Raw genomic sequence first — 20,465 nt, forward strand, 5'->3', positions numbered from 1 at the left:
TTTTATTTATGTGAAGAAGGAAAAAAACACCAAAAACGTATACAAAACGAACTTGACAGTCTTGTCAGGCACACACAGCTAAACAAGAACAATCTCCCACAAAATACTAAAACAAACACATACCTATTTATAGGACCCTCAATCAGAGGCAACGAGAAAACACCTGCCTCCAATTGAGAGTCCAACCCCCAATAAACTAAGCATAGAAATACAAATGACTAGACTGAACATAGAAATACATTAACATAGAACAGTGCCCAAAACCCGGAATAATAAATCAAACACCCAACTACTAACACAACCAGCTCGAACCACATAAAACAAATACCCCCTGCCACGTCCTGACCAAACTACAATAACAAATAACCCCTTTTACTGGTCAGGACGTGACAATCAAACCGTTTTTTCAGTTATAATAAAACCAGTAAATCTGGAGAGTCTCCTGCTGATTATAGACCCATAAGTTTAATAAATTGTGACAATAAAATATTAGCAAAGCTTATAAGCAATAGAACGGCTAAAGTCTTACCAGACTTGATACATATCAATCAAACAGGGTTGATAAAAAATATACGCAAACAAATACAATAATGTTTTTCAGTCTAATACAATACACAAAAAAAGATATACAGTGCTTTCAGAAAGCATTCAGACCCCTTGACCTTTTCCACATTTTGTTACGTTACAGCCTTATTCTAAAACGTATTAAATTGTGGGGGGGGGGGGGGGGGGGAGGGGGGTCGCTCCTTAATCCACACACAATACCCCATAATGAGAAAGCAAAAACTGGTTTAGACATTTTTGCAAATGTATACATTACCAGTCAAAAGTTTGGACACACCTACTCATTCAAGATTTTTTCTTGATATTTTCAATTTAGAATAATAGCGAAGACATCAAAACTATGAAATAACACATGTAATAAAAAGTGTTAAACACATCAAAATATATTTTATATTTCAGATTCTTCAAAGTAGCCACCCTTTGCCTTGATGACAGCTTTGCATACTCTTGGCATACAAGTTTCACGTGGAATGCTTATCCTGAGCACTTGTTGGCTGCTTTTACTTCACTTTGCAGTCCAACTCATCCCAAACCATCTCAATAAGCTTGAGGTCGGGTGATTGTGGAGGCCAGGTCATCTCATGCAGCACTCCATCACTCTCCTTCTTTGTCAAATAGCCCTTACACAGCATGGAGGTGTGTTGGGTCATTGTCCTGTTGAAAAACAAATGATAGTCCCACTAACTGCAAACCAGATGAGATGGCATATCGCTGCAGAATGCTGTGGTAGCCATGCTGGTTAAGTGTGCCTTGAATTTAAAAAAAATCACAAACAGTGTCACAGCAAAGCACCCCCACACCATCACACCTCCTCCTCCATGCGTCACGGTGGGAACAACAAATGCGGAGATCATCCGTTCACCTACTCCGCATCTCACAAAGACATGGCGGTTGGAACCAGAATTCTCACATTTGGACTCATCAGACCAAAGGACAGATTTCCTCCGGTCTAATGTCCATTGCTCGTGTTTCTTGGCCCAAGTAACTCTCTTCTTATTATTGGTGTCCTTTAGTAGTGATTTCGTTGCAGCAATTCGACCATGAAGGCCTGATTCACGCAGTCTCCTCTGAACAGTTGATGTTGAGATGTGTCTGTTACTTGAACTCTGTGAAGCATTTATTTGGGCTGCAATCTGAGGTGCAGCTCATTGACGATTTCTGAGGCTGGTAGCTCTAATTAACTTATCCTCTGTAGCAGATGTAACTATGGGTCTTCCTTTCCTGTGGCGGTCCTCATGAGAGCGCTTGATGGCTTTTGAAATGTTTGAAATGTTCTTGAAATATTTCAGATTGACTGACCTTCATGTCTTAAAGTGATGATGGACTGTCATTTCTTTTTGCTTATTTGAGCTGTTCTTGCCATAATATGGATTTAGTGTTTTATCAAATAGGGATATCTTCTGTATACCACCCTTGTCACAACACAACTGATTGGCTCAAACGCATTAAGAAGGAAAACAATTCCACAAATTAACTTAACAAGGCACACCTGTTAATTGAAATACATTCCAGGTATTCCTCATGAAGCTGGTTGAGAGAATGCCAAGAGTATGCAAAGCTGTCATCGAAGCAAAGGGTGGCTACTTTGAAGAATCTGAAATATAAAATATATTTTGTTTTGTTTAACACTTTTTTGGCTACTACATGTTATTTCATAGTTTTGATGTCTTCACTATTATTCTACATGTAAAAAATAGTAAAAAAGAAAGAAAAACCCTTGAATGAGTAGGTGTGTCCAAACTTTTGACTGGTACTGTATTAAAAAACGACAGAAATATCACATTTACATATGTATTCAGACCATTTACTTTGTTGAATCACCCTTGGCAGCGATTACAGCCACGAGTCTTCTTGGGTATGATGCTACAAGCTTGACACAACTGTATTTGGGGAGTTTCTCCCATTCTTCTGTGCAGATCCTCTCAAGCTCTTTCAGGTTGGAAGGGGAGCGTCGATGCACAGCTATTTTCAGGTCTCTTCAGAGTGTAATGAATACTCAGGTAGAAAAAGGTGTAGATTCACGCACAGAGCACGGCAGGTGTTTATTTCACCTTCACAGAAGGCAGGAATTGTGGTCACGGGCAGGCAATGGTCATACAGAGGAAGGCAAACAGGCAGATGAATCAAAACTAGGACTGAAGGCTAACTGGTTCTCACAAACGAGCTAAGAAAAGGCTCAGTAGAGTCAAAGCGAACAATACCTCACAAAGGCACAAACAGAATGAACTGAACTAAATAAGGAGCTGATGAAACCAGGTGAGTAACTAACACAGGTGAAATCAATGAACAAAAAAGAAAGACAGGGCTACGTTCAAGAACACAACGAAACAGAACACAAGATTGACTAATAAAATAAAAACAGAACCTTACACAGAGATGTTTGATCGGGTTCAAGTCCGGGCTCTGGCTTGGCCACTCAATGGCATTCAGATACTTGTCCCGAAGCCACTCCTGCATTGTCTTGGCTGTTCGCTTAGGTTCATTGTCCCAGTTTAGGGTCCTGAGTGCTGTGGAGCAGGTTTTCACCAAGGATCTCTCTGTACTTTGCTCCATTCATCTTTCCTCGATCCTGAATAGTCTCCCAGTCCCTGCAGCTGAAAAACATCCCCACAGTATGATGCTGCCACCACCATGCTTTACCATAGGGATGGTGCCAGGGCACTTCTCCCCCAATTGCTCAGTTTGGCCAGGCGGTCAGTTCTAGGAAGGGTCTTGGTGGTTCCAAAGTTCTTCCATTTAAGAACAAGTGACGTATCGGTCTAAGACATTTACATTACATTTTTTAACATTTTAGTAATTTAGCAGACACTCTTATCCAGAGTGACTTACAGTAGTGAATGCATACATTTCATTTCATGCATTTTTTTCCCTTTTTTTTGTACTGGCCCCCCATGGGAATCGAACCCACAACCCTGGCGTTGCACACACCATGTTGGCGTTGCAAACACCATGCTCTACCAACTGAGCCACAGGGAAGGCCTAGACACTGGATCGCAGTGCTTGAGGTGTAACTAAAGACCGGGTTCGATCCCAGGCTGTGTCACAACCGGCCGTGATCGGGAGTCCCATAGCGGTGCACATTTGTCACAATTTTAGAATAAGGCTGCAACGTAATAAAATGTGGAAAAAGTCAAGGGGTCTGAATACTTTCCGAATGCACTGTAGATTTATCAATAATGGCTGTTGATGCCGAAAAGGCTTTCGACCATCTTGAATGGCCTTTTCTACTCAAAACTTTGGAAGCTTTCAACTTTCCAGTGGAAATAATACATTTTATGAAAATATCATGTAAATGTACTAAAACAAACATATACACAAATAAGACATTATTCAATGAAATTGCATTAGAAAGGGGCACAAGACAGGGATGTCCCTTCTCTCCCCTTCTGTTTGCACTGGCAATTGAACCTCCAGCAGAAATAATTAGACAGGACCCAATAATGTAACAGGTATCAGTATTGGTAAACATGAATATAAACTAAACTTATTTGCAGATGATCTCCTGATAACCTGACCAATATTGAAAACTCAATGCCCCCTTTGATAAAAAATATTAGCAGAATACTCTAAAATCCCAGGATATAAAATGAATGTGGAAAAAACAAAATAATGGTAATGGGAAAAATAAAATAATAACTCATGATCTCAACAATCCTTTAAGTGGACCACAAAAATATTAAATACTTAGGGTGCTTGATAAGTGACAACAAACAACAATATGAAAGCAGATCTAATTAAACAATCTTCCCATATATTTTACAGGTATTATAAACCTCTTCAGATTGGCATGGCTCTCAAAGTTTATACCAATTACCCCAGAGAAGACATTCTTTAAAAAAGTATAGTCGGTCATGATAGACTTTATTGGCAAATAACATTCATAGAAAAAAAGGAATGTTTTACATATTTCTAAGTCTGAGGGTGGTTTTAACCTTCAAGACTTGGAATTGTATCAACTTGCTACCCAATACTTTTTTATTTGCAACATATAGTTAAATGCACTAAAGAGGAACAATGGGTACATACTGAAGATGAGCAAGCTCATCCCCAGAATCTTTTTACGTGCCTATTTTCAAAGGATAAAGCTAACATTAACTTCAGTTAATAATATAGCAATATGGAAGAAAAACACAACCCTATGGAACAATCCTTGGATAGCTTTTCAAAATTCACCTATAAATTGGTCCACATGGAAAACTAAAGGTATAGACACCGTAAATGGTAACAGGAAATACATTTATTTCCATGACAGAATTAAAAAACTATTTTGGACTGACCAATGTACAGTTCCTTCAGAAAGTATTCACACCCCTTGACTTTTTCCAAATGTTCTTGTGTTACAGCCTGAATAAAACGTTTATTAAATAGAGATTTTTTTTGTCACTGGCCTACACACAATACCCCATAATGTCAATGTGGAATTATGTTTTTCAACATTTTACAAACTCATAAAAAATTCTAAGCTGAAATGTCTTTGTTATGGCAAGCCTAAATAAGTTAATGAGAAAAATGTGCTTAACAAGTCACATAATAAGTTGCATGGACTCACTCTTTGTGCAATAATTGTGTTTAACGTGATTTTAGAATGACAACCTCATCTCTATACCGCACACATACAGGTAATTGTAAGATCCCTCATTCAAGCAGTTTACCATTCCCTTCTCATCACTCATCTTGAAAAACCGTATACTAAAAACGTGGAACTCAATCAATCCGCCATCACTAACATGATTTATCATTGAAATAGCATGGGCGACTGAGAAAAACAAATTGGTACAATTGAAGGCCACGTGGCAATAATGCAGGCACTAGGGATAGGGGTGTGAGCATGCGGGTCTGGGCAGATGAGATGTAGTCATTGTTTGTGGGCGTCTGTACAGTAAGTTGTTGTTCGTATGTGTATGTTTGTATCTGGTGTGGGGAAAACATTATTTTTTTAAAGAAAAATAAAATATGAATGTGTATACTAATATAATAATGATATACCTCATTATGCCCTAAAATCTCCTGGACTGAACTGAAAGTAGTATCCTCTGTCTTGTGTGGTGGAAGTCCAAGTAGTCTGTGCTCATTTGAAAGTGAGAAGAGAAAGTTTCGAAGAGAAAATAACTAAGAAGAAGTGCATACCAGTATGAAGAAGCGATCCACAGAAAAGGCTTTATTATAATCACCACAATCCCCCTCAAATGCAGTATGCAGAAGTCTATAAATCCTTTGGTATGAAATAAACTGTCTGTGTGGCTGAAGAGTCTTTCACATTTCTCAGTGGTCAGCCTGCATTTAGTAGAAGAAGCCTTGCCAATTACTACTGTGAGAATGTATCCATCCATTCATAATAACATTTTAGAGAAGCTTGCAGTCATGTCATCAAGATAGACCATACATGTTGTAGATCATTGATGGTGACAAGAATTCCCAAAATGTTACCCCTTTTATTGAGTTAGTGAATGATAATGGCATGCTTCAAACGTATTTCATTTTTTTAAGTTATGAGAAGAAGACGTAATGAGGTTAGTATTTACCCACATTATAGGGAAGAGAGGGTACACTCTATAACAATGTCATAACATGAGCTAACAAACAATAATAATAATACTGTACATATGATAGTTGGATTAAGTGATTTGGTTCTTTCATTTGATAAATTAAGTGTTGAATTGCATGAATCCATTGGTAATAGCCAGTGTATTAAATGTTTTAGATTAGGGACTAAGAAACCAGAAACCAAAAACATTTTAATGGTTTCTTTTTTCTGGTAAAGTATAAGTAAGTTCCCACATGGTCAAGCCCAGGTACTGGTAAACCAGTTTGGTTAACCAAAACACACGTGATAAGAGGTGTGGTAACCACATTTATCAGAAGCAAAGGGAAATGGTCTCATGGGAAAGGGATATGCAATTTATGTTCAATGTATTATACGAAACATTTAAACAGGAAAAGCAATTTGAACATCTGAAACAAAGCTCATTACCTAAGCCTATAATTATTAAATTACAACTTAATTCAAACTGTACAAAAACAATTGACGCCGAGAATAAAAAGGACAGATGAGGGCATATAATCTGACCTGTTAACTCTGTTCACAAGTCTCCCAAGTTGGTTTGTCTCTGTGGTCCGTGCATGGTATGTTGGCTATCTGGGCAGACAGGAGGGGACCCCTACATCCCTGGGTCCCAACGTCCCTGACCCCAGGTTGGCAACACAGTGCATGATGGGACAGAGAGGCTCATGGGCCTTGAGGGCCTCCATTAGACGCCTCTGCTCCTCAGACAGAAACTGCACATCCTTCTTCAGCTGTCTGTTCTTCTGCTCCAGACACTCATATGCCTGTATAGGACAAACTGGGCTCAGATACTTTATAGTCTTACTTTCAGAGTAGAGTAAAATATTAACCTACTTCAGGGATGGGCAACTGCCACATGAAGGTGCTCGGATCAATTTCACCCCCCACCCCCCATTTCTTACATATGGCAAAATATGTAGAATTGCAGGAAATTTGCTTTAAAACAGCTAATTTTCCTCTCCACTCCATGGCAAAATGAGTAGAATTGCATGAAATTACACTGAACAAAATATAAAGGTAACATGTAAAATGATGGCCCCATGTTTCATGAGCTGAAATATAAGATCCCAGATTTTTTGCATACGCAGAAAAAGCGAATTTATCAAAAATTTTGTGCACACATTTTTTTTTTACATCCCTGTTAGTGAGCATTTCTCCTTTGCCAAGATAATCCATCCAACTGACAGCTGTGGCATATCAAAAAGCTGATAGGTGCACCTTGTGCTGGGGACAATAAAAGTCCACCCTAAAATGTGCAGTTTTGTCACACAACACAATGCAACAGATGTCTCAAGTTTTGTGGGAATTGGCATGCTGACTGCAGCATTGTCCACCAGAGCTGTTGCCAGAGAACTGAATGTTAATTTCTCTACCATAAGCCGCCTCAATTGTCGTTTTAGAGAATTTGACAGTACATCCAACCGGCCTCACAACCGCAGACCATGTGTAACCACGCCAGCCCAGGACCTCCACTTCCGGCTTCTTCACCTGTGGGATCTTCTGAGACCAGCCATCCGGACAGCTGATGAAACTGTGGGTTTGTACAACTGAAGAATTTCTGCACAAACTGTTAGAAACCTTCTTACAGAAGCTCATCTGCATGCTCGTAATCCTCACCAGGGTCTTGACCTGAATGCAGTTCGACTTCGTAACTGACTTCAGTGGGAAAATACTCACCTTCGATGGCCACTGGCATGTTGGAGAAGCGTGCTCTTCACGGATGAATCCCGGTTTCAACTGTACCAGGCAGATGGCAGACAGCTGATGTTGTGAACAATGTCCCATGGTGGCGGTGGGGTTATGTTATGGGCAGGCATAACTACGGATAATGTAGCTTATGGCAATTTGGGATGACAATTTGAATGCACAGAGATCCCATGACAAGATCCATTGTCATTTGAAACTTGAAAAGATCCTGAGGCCCATTGTCGTGCTATTCATCCGCCGCCATCATCTCATGTTTCGGCATGATAATGCACAGCCCCATGTCGCAAGGATCTGTACACAATTCCTGGAAACTGTCCAAAGTTCTTCCATGGCCTGCATACTCACCAGACATGTCACCCATTGAGCATGTTTGGAATGCTCTGGATCAACGTGTACAACAGTGTGTTCCTGTTCCCGCCAATATTCAGCAACTTTACACAGCCATTGAATAGGAGTGGGACAAAATTCCACAGGCCACAATCAACAGCCTATGCGAAGAAGATGTGTTACATTGCATGAGGCAAATGGTGGTCACACCAGATACTGACTGGCTTTCTGATCCACGCCCCTACCATTTTTTGAAGTTATCTGTGACCAACAGATGTATTCCCAGTCATGTGAAATCCATAGATTAGGGCCTAATGAATTTACTGATTTCCTTATGTGAACTGTAACTCGGTAGAAATTGTTGTGTTTATATTTTTGTTCAGTATAGTTCTAAAATTGCTAAATCGTCTCTCCGCCCCATGACAAAATGTATAGAATTGCAGCAATCTTGGTTGAAAACGGCAACATTTTCTCTACATCAAAATGTGTAGAATTGCACATAATAAACTCTAAACTTAAAAAAATGTATCTCTGCTGTCAAGGGGGAGGGGCACTAAATTGATTTGCTTGTAATTCGGTGTGTGGGTGGGTACACAGACCCGCGAGCCACTGCGGCCCCCTCATGATGAGTTCAGATTTTTTGTGGCCCCCACCCCCTTCAAAGTTGCCAATCCCTGATCTACTTGATCAAGAGAATGAGTGTGACATTGATAGCTGTGTCATTACCATCATATAACAGAAAATGTTAGACTATGCCAAAATAGGAGTTGTGTGATGATGAGGAGTCTGTTGTGCATGCACTGACCCACCTCATGCAGCTCATCCGCTCTTTGTGTCTGTTTTTTTCGGCTGTTCTTCGCTGCCACCCTGTTCTTTTCCCTTCTTTTTAGTCTCTTGTCTTCATCACCATCATCACCAGAGCTCTGCAGCTGAGGTACAGTTGGTCTGTATTATGTTTGTCACTATTAGAATATCACATACAAGCTGTTGCTTTTTAGCTTTGACTGATCTTTGTGTGGTCACTCAACACAATGTTGCTGGTGTAGATTATATTTTATCATACAAAATATTCAACAACAAAAAAAATACGAGTTAAAATTAATGAGTGGTAACCAAATAGGCCTAATACCAGTTGTGGAATAAGTACCAAATTGTCATACTTGAGTAAAAGTAAAGATACCTTAATAGAAAATGACTCAAGTAAAAGTGAAAGTCACCCAGTAAAATACTACTTGAGTAAAAGTATAAAAGTATTTGGTTTTAAATATACTTAGGTATCAAAAGTAAATGTAATTGCTAAAATATACTACTAAGTAAAAGTATAAATAATTTCAAATTCCTTATATTAAGCAAACCAGATTGTATTGTTATTTATGGACAGCCAGGGGAACACTCCAACACTGGCATCATTTACAAATGTAGCACGTGTGTTTAGTGAGTCGGCCAGATTAGCAGCAGTAGGGATGACCAGGGATGTTTTCTTGATAAGTGTGTGAATTGGGACATTTTCCTGTCCTGCTAAGCATTCAAAATGTAACAAGTACTTCTGGGTGTCGGGAAAATGTATGGAATAAAAAGTACATAATTTTTCTTCAGGAATGTAGTGAAGTAAATGTTATCAAAAATATAAATAGTAAAGTAAATATACCCATAAAAACGATTTAAGTAGTACTTTAAAGTATGGTTACTTAAGTACTTTACACCACTGCCTAATATATTATTAAAGTAACGTTTCTATTTACGCTATTTAACACTTACCTCACATCTTTCAAGTAATAACATGTTTTGATTCTTGCTGTGTAGAAAGCTGCCAGAAATATCGCTGTCAGACATCGCAGATGCGATAACAATGCATTGATAGATTACTTAAATACAAAACGTCAAAACAAGTCCTCCTCGAAAGTTTTATTTCAGATAGCAAGATCCAAGGTATGTACAAGTGAGACCGGGCGTAAGCGAGACAAACAGTTTCACTTGTTGAAACTGCACTTGCCGCTTCTTTTCAATATTTATTTTAAGTCACGTGCTAAAAGGCGTCAGAATGCCCTCGAGTGTTCAATCATCAGCAAGGGAATAAAGTGCGCTCTAAAAAGCTGATTTGGGACAAGAGGAAAGTATCCTATAAGTTTACTGTACCTGTATGATACTACTTGCTGAATTGTTGCAAATAGATGTAGGCTTGTTATATATAATATTTTCTTGTGTCATACATTTCATTTACATTTTAGACCAGATAGTCCATCAACAGTCCATCATTACTTTAAAACATGAAGGTCAGTCAATATGGAACATTTCAATAACTTTGAAAGTTTCTTCAAGTGCAGTTGCAAAACCCACCAAGCTCTATGATGAAATTGGCTCTCATGAGGACCGCCACAGGAAAGGAAGACCCAGAGTTACCTCTGCTGCAGAGGATAAGTTCATTAGAGTTAACTGCATCTCAGATTGCAGCCCAAATAAATGCTTCTCAGAGTTCAAGTAATACATCTCAACATCAACTGTTCAGAGGAGACTAGACTGCACAAATCAGGCCTTCATGGTTGAATTTCTGCAAAGAAACCACTACTAAAGGACACCAATAAGAAGAGACTTGCTTGGGCCAAGAAACACGAGCAATGGACATTCGACCGGTGGAAATCTGTCCTTTGGTCTGATGAATCCAAATTCAAGATTTTTGGTTCCAACCGCCGTGTCTTTGAGACGCAGAGTAGGTGAACGGATGATCTCTGCATGTGTGGTTCCCACTGTGAAGCAAGGAGGTGGTGTGATGGTGCTTTGCTGGTGACGCTGTGATTTATTTAGAATTCAAGGCACACTTAACCAGCATGGCTACCACAGCATTCTGAAGCGATACACCATCTCATCTGGTTTGCAGTTAGTGGGACTATCATTTGTTTTTCAACAGGACCATGACCCAACACACCTTAAGGCTGTGTAAGGGCTAAGATGACCTGGCCTCCAAAATCACCCAACCTCAACCCAATTGAGATGGTTTGAGATGAGTTGGACCACAGAGTGAAGGAAAAGCAGCCAAAAAGTGCTCAGCATATGTGGTAACCTCTTCAAGACTGTTGGAAAAGCATTCCAGGTGAAGCTGGTTGAGAGAATGCCAAGAGTGTACAAAGCTGTCATCAAGGCAAAGGGTGGCTACTTTTGAAGAATCTGAAATATAAAATATATTTTGACTTGTTTAACACTTTTGTGGTTACTACATGATTCCATGTGTTATTTCATAGTTTTGGTGTCTTCACTATTATTCTACAATGAAGAATGAGTAGGTGTCCAAACTTTTGACAGGTACTGTATATTTCCACACTGAGGTTGGAATAATACTGTGAAAATGATGCCCTTTTAGTGTGAGAGCTGTTTGTTTTGGTGGAATGGAGTTTTGGCCTGTCTGATGACATCACCGAGCAGTAAATTGGTTAATAGAACAATAAGATAGTTCCAAACCTCTCTGCCAATTACTCAGACCACTACCAGACAGTCCTAACATTTTAATTGAAAACAATCACACTAAGGTACTTCATTGTTACCCAGTAATTATTTGATATTGAGATTTAAAAAAACAGCTGCATTGGACCTTTAAACCTGGCTGTTACAGCTTGTTTAAATAGCCTTTATTCACATAAGCCTACAACTTGTGCGTTCTCAACTGTGACAAAGGCCAAACGGCAAAAGAAAAAAAGAATACCCAAGCAAAAATATATATTTTTCCTTCTAAAGACATTTAAATATACAGCATAAAAACAATGTACACTACTACTGGGTGATTTCCCATTATCCATCATGTGAGGGCAGTATTGTATCACAGACTGCTGCAAACATAGGCCTTATCACTGTGGGGAGTACTACAGTATTGCATTCTTCCAATCACAAATAAGAGTACATGTTCCATGATCAGGAAGCATTTATGTGGCATGTATTTCACTCATGTTTGTCATTGCTGTTACAAATGGCTGGCCTCTTTAGACCAGGAGCATAGTTGATTCTGAGCTCTGTTTGCTCCATGGCTCTCTTGATGGGTGGTCTGGTCCTACTAGCTGTCTTTTCCTCTCCCTTGGGCCTGCTGCCCAACACCTCCCCGAACACCTCCATGGACTCAGCTGTGGGACACATTTTCAGCACCTGTCCCAGGCCCTCGGCCCTCTGCTGCACTACCTGGAGAGACTGGACAGCAGAGAATCAGTCACTCAAGACCGTGGTCATATATTAAACATACACTTGTGTTACATAGAAAAGGGTGTAGTGAGTGGGAAATAATAGGAGAAAGCTACATAGACTGTCCTGTTACCTTCATTACTGCGCTGGCTTGCTTAAACATACGAGGTGCAGCATCCAATAAGGTGGTCATGATGGTTTCTGAACAGAGAAAGTTCACTGACTATCAATCAAAATCATGGGAACATAACATTTCATGTTCCAGTGTCATACAGACATTTCCAGTACACTATTCTGTAAGCGTTTGAGTTGATTAGATCTGATTGGGCTAAATGCTTGCCTTGTACTGGGTCCTTTCCCATTTCTTGTGGCTTCACTACTACTTCATACATTCCCTAAAAATAGAGTATACTTTCATTTTGTGAACACATGGTACATGCTATATTATCAAATGTATGAAATGTCAAACTGCAGTATTAAGTATGAGAGTGACAATCATGGCTATGCAAAAGAAATGCTTCCATTTTCAATGGGACCACTCAAATCAGACATAAAACATCAATTCAGACGTAATAAACCGTGAAACCAACCATGAGTTTACGCTCCGCCTTTAGTGACCGTACGACATAGGGGAGGATCTCTTTAGGACCTTTACGTCGTTTCCGAGACGTCTCCACAATGTTCTCATCCAGCAGGTCGTCAAGTGCACTGCATTCATCTTCTAAGAAGTGATATTATACTGTTGTAAAGCAATTTAAAAGTCTTTCTGAATGACTTTTTTTTTAATAGCGTTAATATGGGAACTAAACATCTACCTACTGTACCAATAATTGTCATTAGACTGAGCAACAAACTCGTCCAGTTCAATCTTTAGCCGATATCAACTCACCGATGACACCAAGTTCCTCCTCCCTCACTGAATAATCTTTACATTGATGTCCTATTGTGCCTTGAGCTGCTTAATAAGAATCAAAACGATCTGTGCTCACATTTACAGCAGGCTACATTTCTAATACTTTAATGTCACATGCAGCTAGCAAGAATAGATGGTTTCCAGAAACAGCCAAATTATGAAGTTACGGGTGCATTTAACAGATTCTGGTTTACTACAAAACATGTTCACCATCTTCAAAACAACTGATCAAAGGGGATAATAACAAAGTCATTGCAGTGTGGTTGATAGTACACAGATAGGCCTTTTCAACTGAAAGGCAATAGATATATTTTTATAGGAGACAGTTAGGAGATATGCTCACCCTCTTCATCAGGAGCCTCCTCCCACGTCTGATTATTGATCAACACGTTTTCTTGAACAGCAGTCTCGAAGTTCTAAAAATCAAGAGATCAAGTTAAATTGAGACTCCACCATATAACGTTGCCACGAGCAGCAGGATGAACTGCAGATATTGCAGAATAATGCAATGCATGTTTTTTTATTTAACTAGGCAAGTCATTCACACCAATGATGTATATAAACCTGGTTGCTGATGCTATGTATTGGCCATTGAGAGGCTTTGAAGTAACCAGTCAGCCATATTGGCAGTCCCCAGTAGTCCTCCATAGGAATTAATTTAATTCTACAGTATTTCAATTAAATGTTTCATGGACAAAAGTACATGTATTTAATAAAAAAATATATAAAACTGGGTGGTTTGAGCCCTGAATTCTGATTGGCTGAAGGCCATGGTATATCAGACCTTATACCACAGGTATGACAAAACATTTAGTTTTACTGCCCTAATTACATTGGTAACCAGTTTATAACAGCAATAAGGCTCCTCAGGGGTTTGTGATATATGGCCAATATGCCACGGCTAATGGCTGTTCTTAGGCACGACGCAACGAGGGCCTTACTGCTTAAGTTAAAGTTAAGGAAAAGTTCTTTTTCTTCATTTTTAAAAATGTTTAGCTCACATAATATCATTTAAAAGTATGCATTAAGGTGTTTGTAATATAATACATGTGGCAAAAATGAATGTAGACATGAATAAACGCATATCTATAGATTCCATTATTATTATTATTTTTTTTACAATGGTGGGGGAGTGCCAAGATGAAGTCACTTGGCTTAAACACAGCGCCCCCTATCAGTCATCTAGTATATAAATAGATTCACACAGTATGTACTGTATGCATGTGCACAAGTGTTCTTCCTCGCTCTCTAAAAGAGAATTTAGGTTTGATCTGAAAATGAGGTCGGAGGCACCGTATGGACGGTGTGATGCAATTGCGGCGCCTCCAGGGGCACGCAGAGGCCAAATTCAGCTCTGTACTGCATCACCGTGCGCAGCCCAAATGTTGGAACAATGCCGAGGACTCCATACAGCTCCGCATTGACAGGATTGATTGATAGTAGGTGGGAGCGGGAGGTCCAGTATAAACACAAACTCACTTCCTTGACAACAGCTCTGCGCTGCTGCTCCATGAAGCGCAAGAAGTATGAATGCCCTGACTTCTGCAGAGGCCTTATCACCCTAAAGGCTCTGCATTGTCAACCCACATTCTGAAGTTGCCATAAGGCATGTACTGCGATGCAGCCTCTGCAGACATCAGGGCTTTTTCATACTTCTTGCGCTTCATGGAGCAGCAGCGCAGAGCTGTTGTCAAGGAAGTGAGTTTGTGTTTATATTGGACCTCCCGCCCCCCAATTATGTCAATGCCGAGCTATATGGAGCCCACTGCATTGTTGCAAAATTTGAGAGGCGCACGGTAATGCGGTAGGGAGCTTGAGTTGGCCTCTGCATGCTCCGCAATTGCGTCACCACCGCCATACAATGCCTTTTCCCCTTACATTTTCGGATCAAGCATAAATTTGCTTTAAATGCTGCACGGCCAATGCAGATGTCTGATTGACCATGTAGCGACTTTAAATGTTAGTTGTGGATATCGGTCTGATATTGCGGTTTCTTCATGTACCGCCGACTCAACATTTAAGTTATCTAACTATAGTAACTTAGCTAACGAAAGTATCACATCACAAGTTGTATTTTGATTTGTCTCCGCAAGCTAGTAGTTATATCTCTTACATATCTAACGTTAGCCAGACAGAAACGTAAACAATCGATCGACTCACCGCCAGCAACTCTTCCTGTAACAGTTGCTTGGCTTCCTCGGATAGCTGAGGTTGGCCATTCAATACCTTCCTCAGTAGTTCTTTGTATTTCTTAATTTGTTCGACCACATTTTTTTTCGACGTAAATTTCACCCTATATTCTTCCTCTTTATTCAAGCAGATCTCCATCTTTTGCGCCAAATGTTTGAAATGATTCTGCAATGACCGGAACCGGAAATTGTGTGTTTCTTGGAATAAAAGCGCGTAGGGAAACAAAACGGTGTAAAAAACCGTTCCACCTCACATAATTCACTTTGAACTTCACCCCTATTTTTTTGGTCTATGGCTACAATGGATGGTGGCTTTGTTGATTGCCATTGCCACATCACAGCCTATGAATTTGCCGAGGTATGTGTACACAAATGAGTGGGTATGTAGCAAAAGTTCTGTGGTATGTAGGCTAATGTAACAGAAGCGTTAGGTTAGTATTCAACTGTTATGCAAGCGTGGGTACTTATGTGTGCTGCCCACCAGAAGGCAGTCTCGCAACTAGGAAGCGTGAAAAATAGTCGCATCGAGTCCACAGCAATACTTGCAGACAGCTGACTATGCTATGACCAATACATTATTCAAGGGTGAATGTTCGAAAGTGACAGTACAAAAGTGTGTCTATTCTGCAGGATTTAGAGGATGTGATCAAGAGGACCAGAGAGGTTAGTTATAGCCATTATATAATATATGTAAAATGTTTAATAATATAAAGTTAATATGAATAAAATCTTGATTACTGTATTTATTAATAGTTGTATTGTAGTCTACATCAGATGTTGTGCCATTTCAGGCTGGAGTCAAAACACTTATTTCTGTCACTGAAGAGCTCAGTGAGTTTGAAAGAGTTATCCAGCTGTTTAAAAGGTCAGTATCATACACAACATATGTTATTTGCAGAACATAATAGCCCATATTTAGAAATGTCATAGTTTTATAATAGCACATTCTATGCCTTGTGATATCCTGCTCCAAATGCATACATTATAACACAAAATAATAGTTCAACTCACTATCAAAATGTTCCATTGGCTTCCAGCAGCTTTTGACTGTGAGTTTTTTTTTCTCTCCAAGAGACATTTATCTGTTCTTGTAGTACATTGAGACACTGTGAAACTGTTTTATGAATGTTGTCTTTGAGTTACTCTTACTGTTGCTCTTTCAGCTACCCAGATCTAGTTGCACCATGTTTTGGAATCCACCCAGTCCAAGGCTGTGGGTCCCATGACCAGCACAGCGTGAAGATTCAGGTACAAACATTCACACACAGTTAGCAGATCAACACACACTCAATTAATAGACATCAAACACATGTCAGACAGTCAGCCTTATGTTAGATATTATGGTTATAAACAAAATGTAACTCTATAACATCATGTTGATGGTGTCTCAGGATGAGAGGAACAAGCATGCTGACTTTTCTCAAAACATCTCATATTACAGGACTTGGAGCCTGCCTTGCCCTTGTTCCAGAAGTACAGAGATGACATTGTTGCAGTTGGAGAGGTATGTACTGTACTGTAGGCCTACTCATATAATTCTATGGAAAAGCCAGTTATCACATCTATAGTCCTATGCAGCAGGTCTGTCTGGCCCTGCATCATGCTTAATCTTACGTAAACCCACGTGTCATATCCTGGTGTAAAAACTGTAAGATGATATGACTTCTGTAAAGCAAAAGGATTAGGCTTATTATGCCTGAGTTCCGACTTGCTAAACTGAAAGTGCACGCTGCAACAATAATTTCTTAAATCACTAACAATTCACCCTGCCAGCTAATACCCCTAATGATCTATATCCTTCGCAAGAGCTTTGGAAGGAATGCATGTCTGGCAGAAATCATTCTTTCACAAAGTTAATTTGGTGGAGCCCAGAGAGGCAGGTATTAGGACAAAGTCAACCATGTCTCCCAGTCAGTAACAGCACAGAGTAAGCTAGTGGGGACAGGGCGCTCTAGCTGGACATTCCCAGCATGTGTTTTTGTTTGGGACTGACTGTTGGCCTGGACTGGGAAAGCTTTGACTAACCGCCCACTGTTCAACTGGTTTACATTAAGCTGCCCAGTGCCCATTTCAGATTTGTGCTGAGGGGCAATTCAATGGTAATGGAATTACGCTGAGACTCAGATTTTTTTTCACCAAACCGAAACCATTGATTTCAAATTTTCACAAACCATAAAACTCCATACACACAATGACTACTTTTAATCATTTCCACTGAACCTTTTAATAAAAAAAAATACAGAAAGAACTGTGCACATACAATGTTTTGTAACAGAATCAAACTGAGGGATTTTACCGTAATTCTGTTACCAAACTTTGCATCTGCACACTTTTTCCAGTAATTTAATTATGTACTGTTTAAATTGTTCAAAGTAGTAATTGTGCATAGAGTTACATGGCTTGTTAAAGATTGAAATCAATGGTTTTTGTTTGGCATACATTTAGTCAATAGAATGAATCAATGCAATGATAATGTTTTTCTATTGCCCCTCATCCTTTAAACAGTCTCTTTTTCTTCTTTTGATTACAGATTGGTCTTGACTTCACACCTTGGTATGCCCCCACTTCTCAGGAGAGAGAGGAACAGCTGACTGTTTTCACCAAGCAATTACAAATATCCAAGGATCTGGATTTGCCAGTGTGAGTTTATCGTGGATAGCCTTGGTCCATAGTACTGTGTGTGCTAGGAGACACATTACATTCATGTAATCAGACTGCGAGCAACTGCAACAAGCCATGTCCTTGGCAGGGACAAGAACAGGCTTTGCATGGAATGTCTCACTATAACTGGATATTAAGGAGTATTATTATTTGTCACTACTATATTTCTCCTGACAGTTTCTTGTTGTGTACATTTCCTCTTTGACGCAGGAACATCCATTCCCGATCAGCTGCAAAGGTCACCATAGCTACTCTGAAAGAACAGGGTGGGTGTCTTAAAATCAGGATTACATAAGAGGACAGCCTCATTGCTGAAGTGACTAATTTTGCATTTTTAGGAGGCCTTAACTATTTTGGCTATCCTATCAGGTATCACTTGTGCTTTGCTGCACAACTTTGCAGGGAAACCATCAGTGGCCATGGAAGGAGTGCAGGCAGGGTACTTCTTCTCCTTCCCTCCAGCTGTCTGTAGGAATGACCAGGTGAGCGATACAGTTGTTCATTAACCTGGAGTCATTCAGTAATCTCTCAGTACATTTTCTGTAGGTATTGTGGAGTCACCAACAGTACTGTATGTCCTCATTGTTATAGGAATCCCTTATCTTTTCTATAGAAATACCTTATTTTTTATAACACCTTGATCTTTGAACAAGCTCGTCTCAAGTTCAAGTTTTAAAGACTGATTTAAAGATTGGTGTAAGGCTTCTTTTACTGGGCCAGAAATGCTCACTATGCATTTCTGCAAAACAGCTCTGAAACGGCCATATGGCGTGATAAAACCAGACATGATTTTTGGTGGTTGCTGTCCCCTCATAATGACTGTGTTGTTACTGTGTTATAACAGAAAGCCAAGCTGATCAAACAGATTCCGTTAGAACACATCTGTCTGGAGACAGACTCTCCTGCCTTGGGACCAGAAAAACATGTGGGTCATCATTTGGAATGCATCATTATGTAAAGCAGCAACCTGATAGTTTTGTATAATTGTTCTTATTCTATGTCTCCCCTCTGCAGGTAAGGAATGAACCCAAGAACATATCACTGGTCTGTGAGTACATTGCTCATGTCAAAGGAATCACACCTCAAATGGTAATTCATGCCACTACAGATAATGCCCTCAGATTGTTCCCAAAAATTAAGAGACTTGAGTGACACATTTTGTAATTAAATGAATGTTGTGTTATCTCATGCTGTGTCTCTGAAAATGAAATGGAATTGTGAAATAAAATGCTCAATCAACAGGTGTTTTTGCATTGTGGTGGACACTTCTATATATAATTTAAGTGCCATTTATTTCAGAAATATTCCCCTTGGTGCTGAAGGGTTCCTCTGCTTCATTATACCAGGTGGGCCTTGTCTGAAATAAAATAAAAATAAAAAATAAATACAATATATGTATCCATAGCTTGTATTATTAACCATTAAGGGCGACATGGTTTCAATTTGAGGAACATTTTTCAAGACCTCAAGTTCATGGACGGGGCGGCAGGGTAGCCTAGTGGTTAGCGCATTGGACTAGTAACCGAAAGGTTGCAAGATCGAATCCCCGAGTTGACAAGGTAACAATCTTCCGTTCTGCCCCTGAACAAGGCACTTAACCCACTGTTCCTAGGCCGTGATTGAAAATAAGAATTTGTTTTTAACTGACTTGCCTAGTTAAATAAAGGTTTTAAAAAAACATGGACAGAAGAAAACATGTAATGAAATCCTGTTTCTATTTGGTCAGGTTCACATCAGCAGACACTAACATCACTATCTATGGACACACACACACTCAGCAGTCATTGGCTATGACGTTAGCAATGCTTACGGCTTTCTTCGAAGTGTTTTCGCTCCGGGTATTTGGTGACATGTCCTGCAGCTGTCCAAGCAGACCGTTGCCCCGGAGTCACTGCCTGGAGCGACTTGAAGTCGCAGGTGTTTTGCAAATGACAGTCAAAATGTCTCTTCTCTGCTCTTTCCCAAAATTTGCTGTCAATCTCTACTCGACACCACGTTTCTCGTAGCATGTTTAATTCGAACAGGGCACCCTCTTTATATTTTGACATGTTTGATAGGCTTTACAACATCACAATAGCAAGTAGCAGCCAAATGACTTGAGGCGTAATAAGCGCATTGTTGTGTTTAGCCGCGCCGCGGTTTCCATGGATCTGGAAACCTGAGAATTTCGCGCAACAATGCAAACTGTGACAACGTGGAAGTGTGGTGATGTAGGCCTACGTGTGCCAGTGCCTCTTGAAACGTATTTAATCGTGGTAAATCTGAGGACGAAAAGAAAGACCCGCATTTTCAAAAACATAATGAATAAAAGTGTAAATTCACCTCCCATCTACAAATTGAAGGTCTACAATTAGCAGAGAAAATTGATTTGTTAGGCCTA

The 20,465-nt window shown here is 39.7% G+C and overlaps 4 protein-coding genes across 7 annotated transcripts; 1 reads left to right on the forward strand and 3 right to left on the reverse strand.

The window, feature by feature from the left end:
* Positions 1–5,701: 5,701 nt before the first annotated feature.
* Positions 5,702–11,644, reverse strand: batf3 (basic leucine zipper ATF-like transcription factor 3). The gene is made up of 3 exons (XM_014144701.3): positions 9,920–11,644; positions 8,971–9,090; positions 5,702–6,891 (listed from the first exon to the last, which is right to left on the reverse strand). Exons 1-3 carry the CDS (start codon positions 9,992–9,994, stop codon positions 6,697–6,699), a joined length of 390 nt encoding a protein of 129 aa, XP_014000176.1. The 5' UTR covers positions 9,995–11,644; the 3' UTR covers positions 5,702–6,696.
* A 122-nt stretch (positions 11,645–11,766) lies between these two features.
* Positions 11,767–15,623, reverse strand: nsl1 (NSL1 component of MIS12 kinetochore complex). 2 transcript variants are annotated; one of them, XM_014144507.3, is made up of 7 exons: positions 15,396–15,619; positions 13,579–13,651; positions 13,212–13,277; positions 12,913–13,043; positions 12,663–12,717; positions 12,456–12,523; positions 11,767–12,331 (listed from the first exon to the last, which is right to left on the reverse strand). In XM_014144507.3, exons 1-7 carry the CDS (start codon positions 15,561–15,563, stop codon positions 12,089–12,091), a joined length of 804 nt encoding a protein of 267 aa, XP_013999982.1. In that variant the 5' UTR covers positions 15,564–15,619; the 3' UTR covers positions 11,767–12,088. The 2 variants fall into 2 exon arrangements, with proteins under 2 accessions (XP_013999982.1, XP_013999983.1); XM_014144508.3 differs by lacking the exon at positions 13,212–13,277 and having other exon boundaries at positions 15,396–15,623.
* Positions 15,624–15,632: 9 nt separating this feature from the next.
* On the forward strand, positions 15,633–19,467 carry tatdn3 (TatD DNase domain containing 3). 3 transcript variants are annotated; one of them, XM_045695186.2, is made up of 11 exons: positions 15,633–15,782; positions 16,055–16,087; positions 16,216–16,289; positions 16,588–16,672; positions 16,866–16,928; positions 17,955–18,064; positions 18,296–18,351; positions 18,455–18,567; positions 18,930–19,010; positions 19,100–19,174; positions 19,385–19,467. In XM_045695186.2, the coding sequence occupies exons 1-11, from the start codon at positions 15,717–15,719 to the stop codon at positions 19,403–19,405; spliced, it is 777 nt and encodes a 258-aa protein (XP_045551142.1). In that variant the 5' UTR covers positions 15,633–15,716; the 3' UTR covers positions 19,406–19,467.
* spata45 (spermatogenesis associated 45) lies at positions 19,321–20,390 on the reverse strand. The gene is made up of 2 exons (XM_082961805.1): positions 19,896–20,390; positions 19,321–19,442 (listed from the first exon to the last, which is right to left on the reverse strand). Exons 1-2 carry the CDS (start codon positions 20,131–20,133, stop codon positions 19,423–19,425), a joined length of 258 nt encoding a protein of 85 aa, XP_082817931.1. The 5' UTR covers positions 20,134–20,390; the 3' UTR covers positions 19,321–19,422.
* Between the last annotated feature and the right edge of the window lie 75 nt (positions 20,391–20,465).

Source organism: Salmo salar, chromosome 15 (genome assembly GCF_965601325.2).
Source record: "Salmo salar chromosome 15, fSalSal1, whole genome shotgun sequence".
In the NCBI taxonomy this organism is placed as follows: domain Eukaryota; kingdom Metazoa; phylum Chordata; class Actinopteri; order Salmoniformes; family Salmonidae; genus Salmo; species Salmo salar.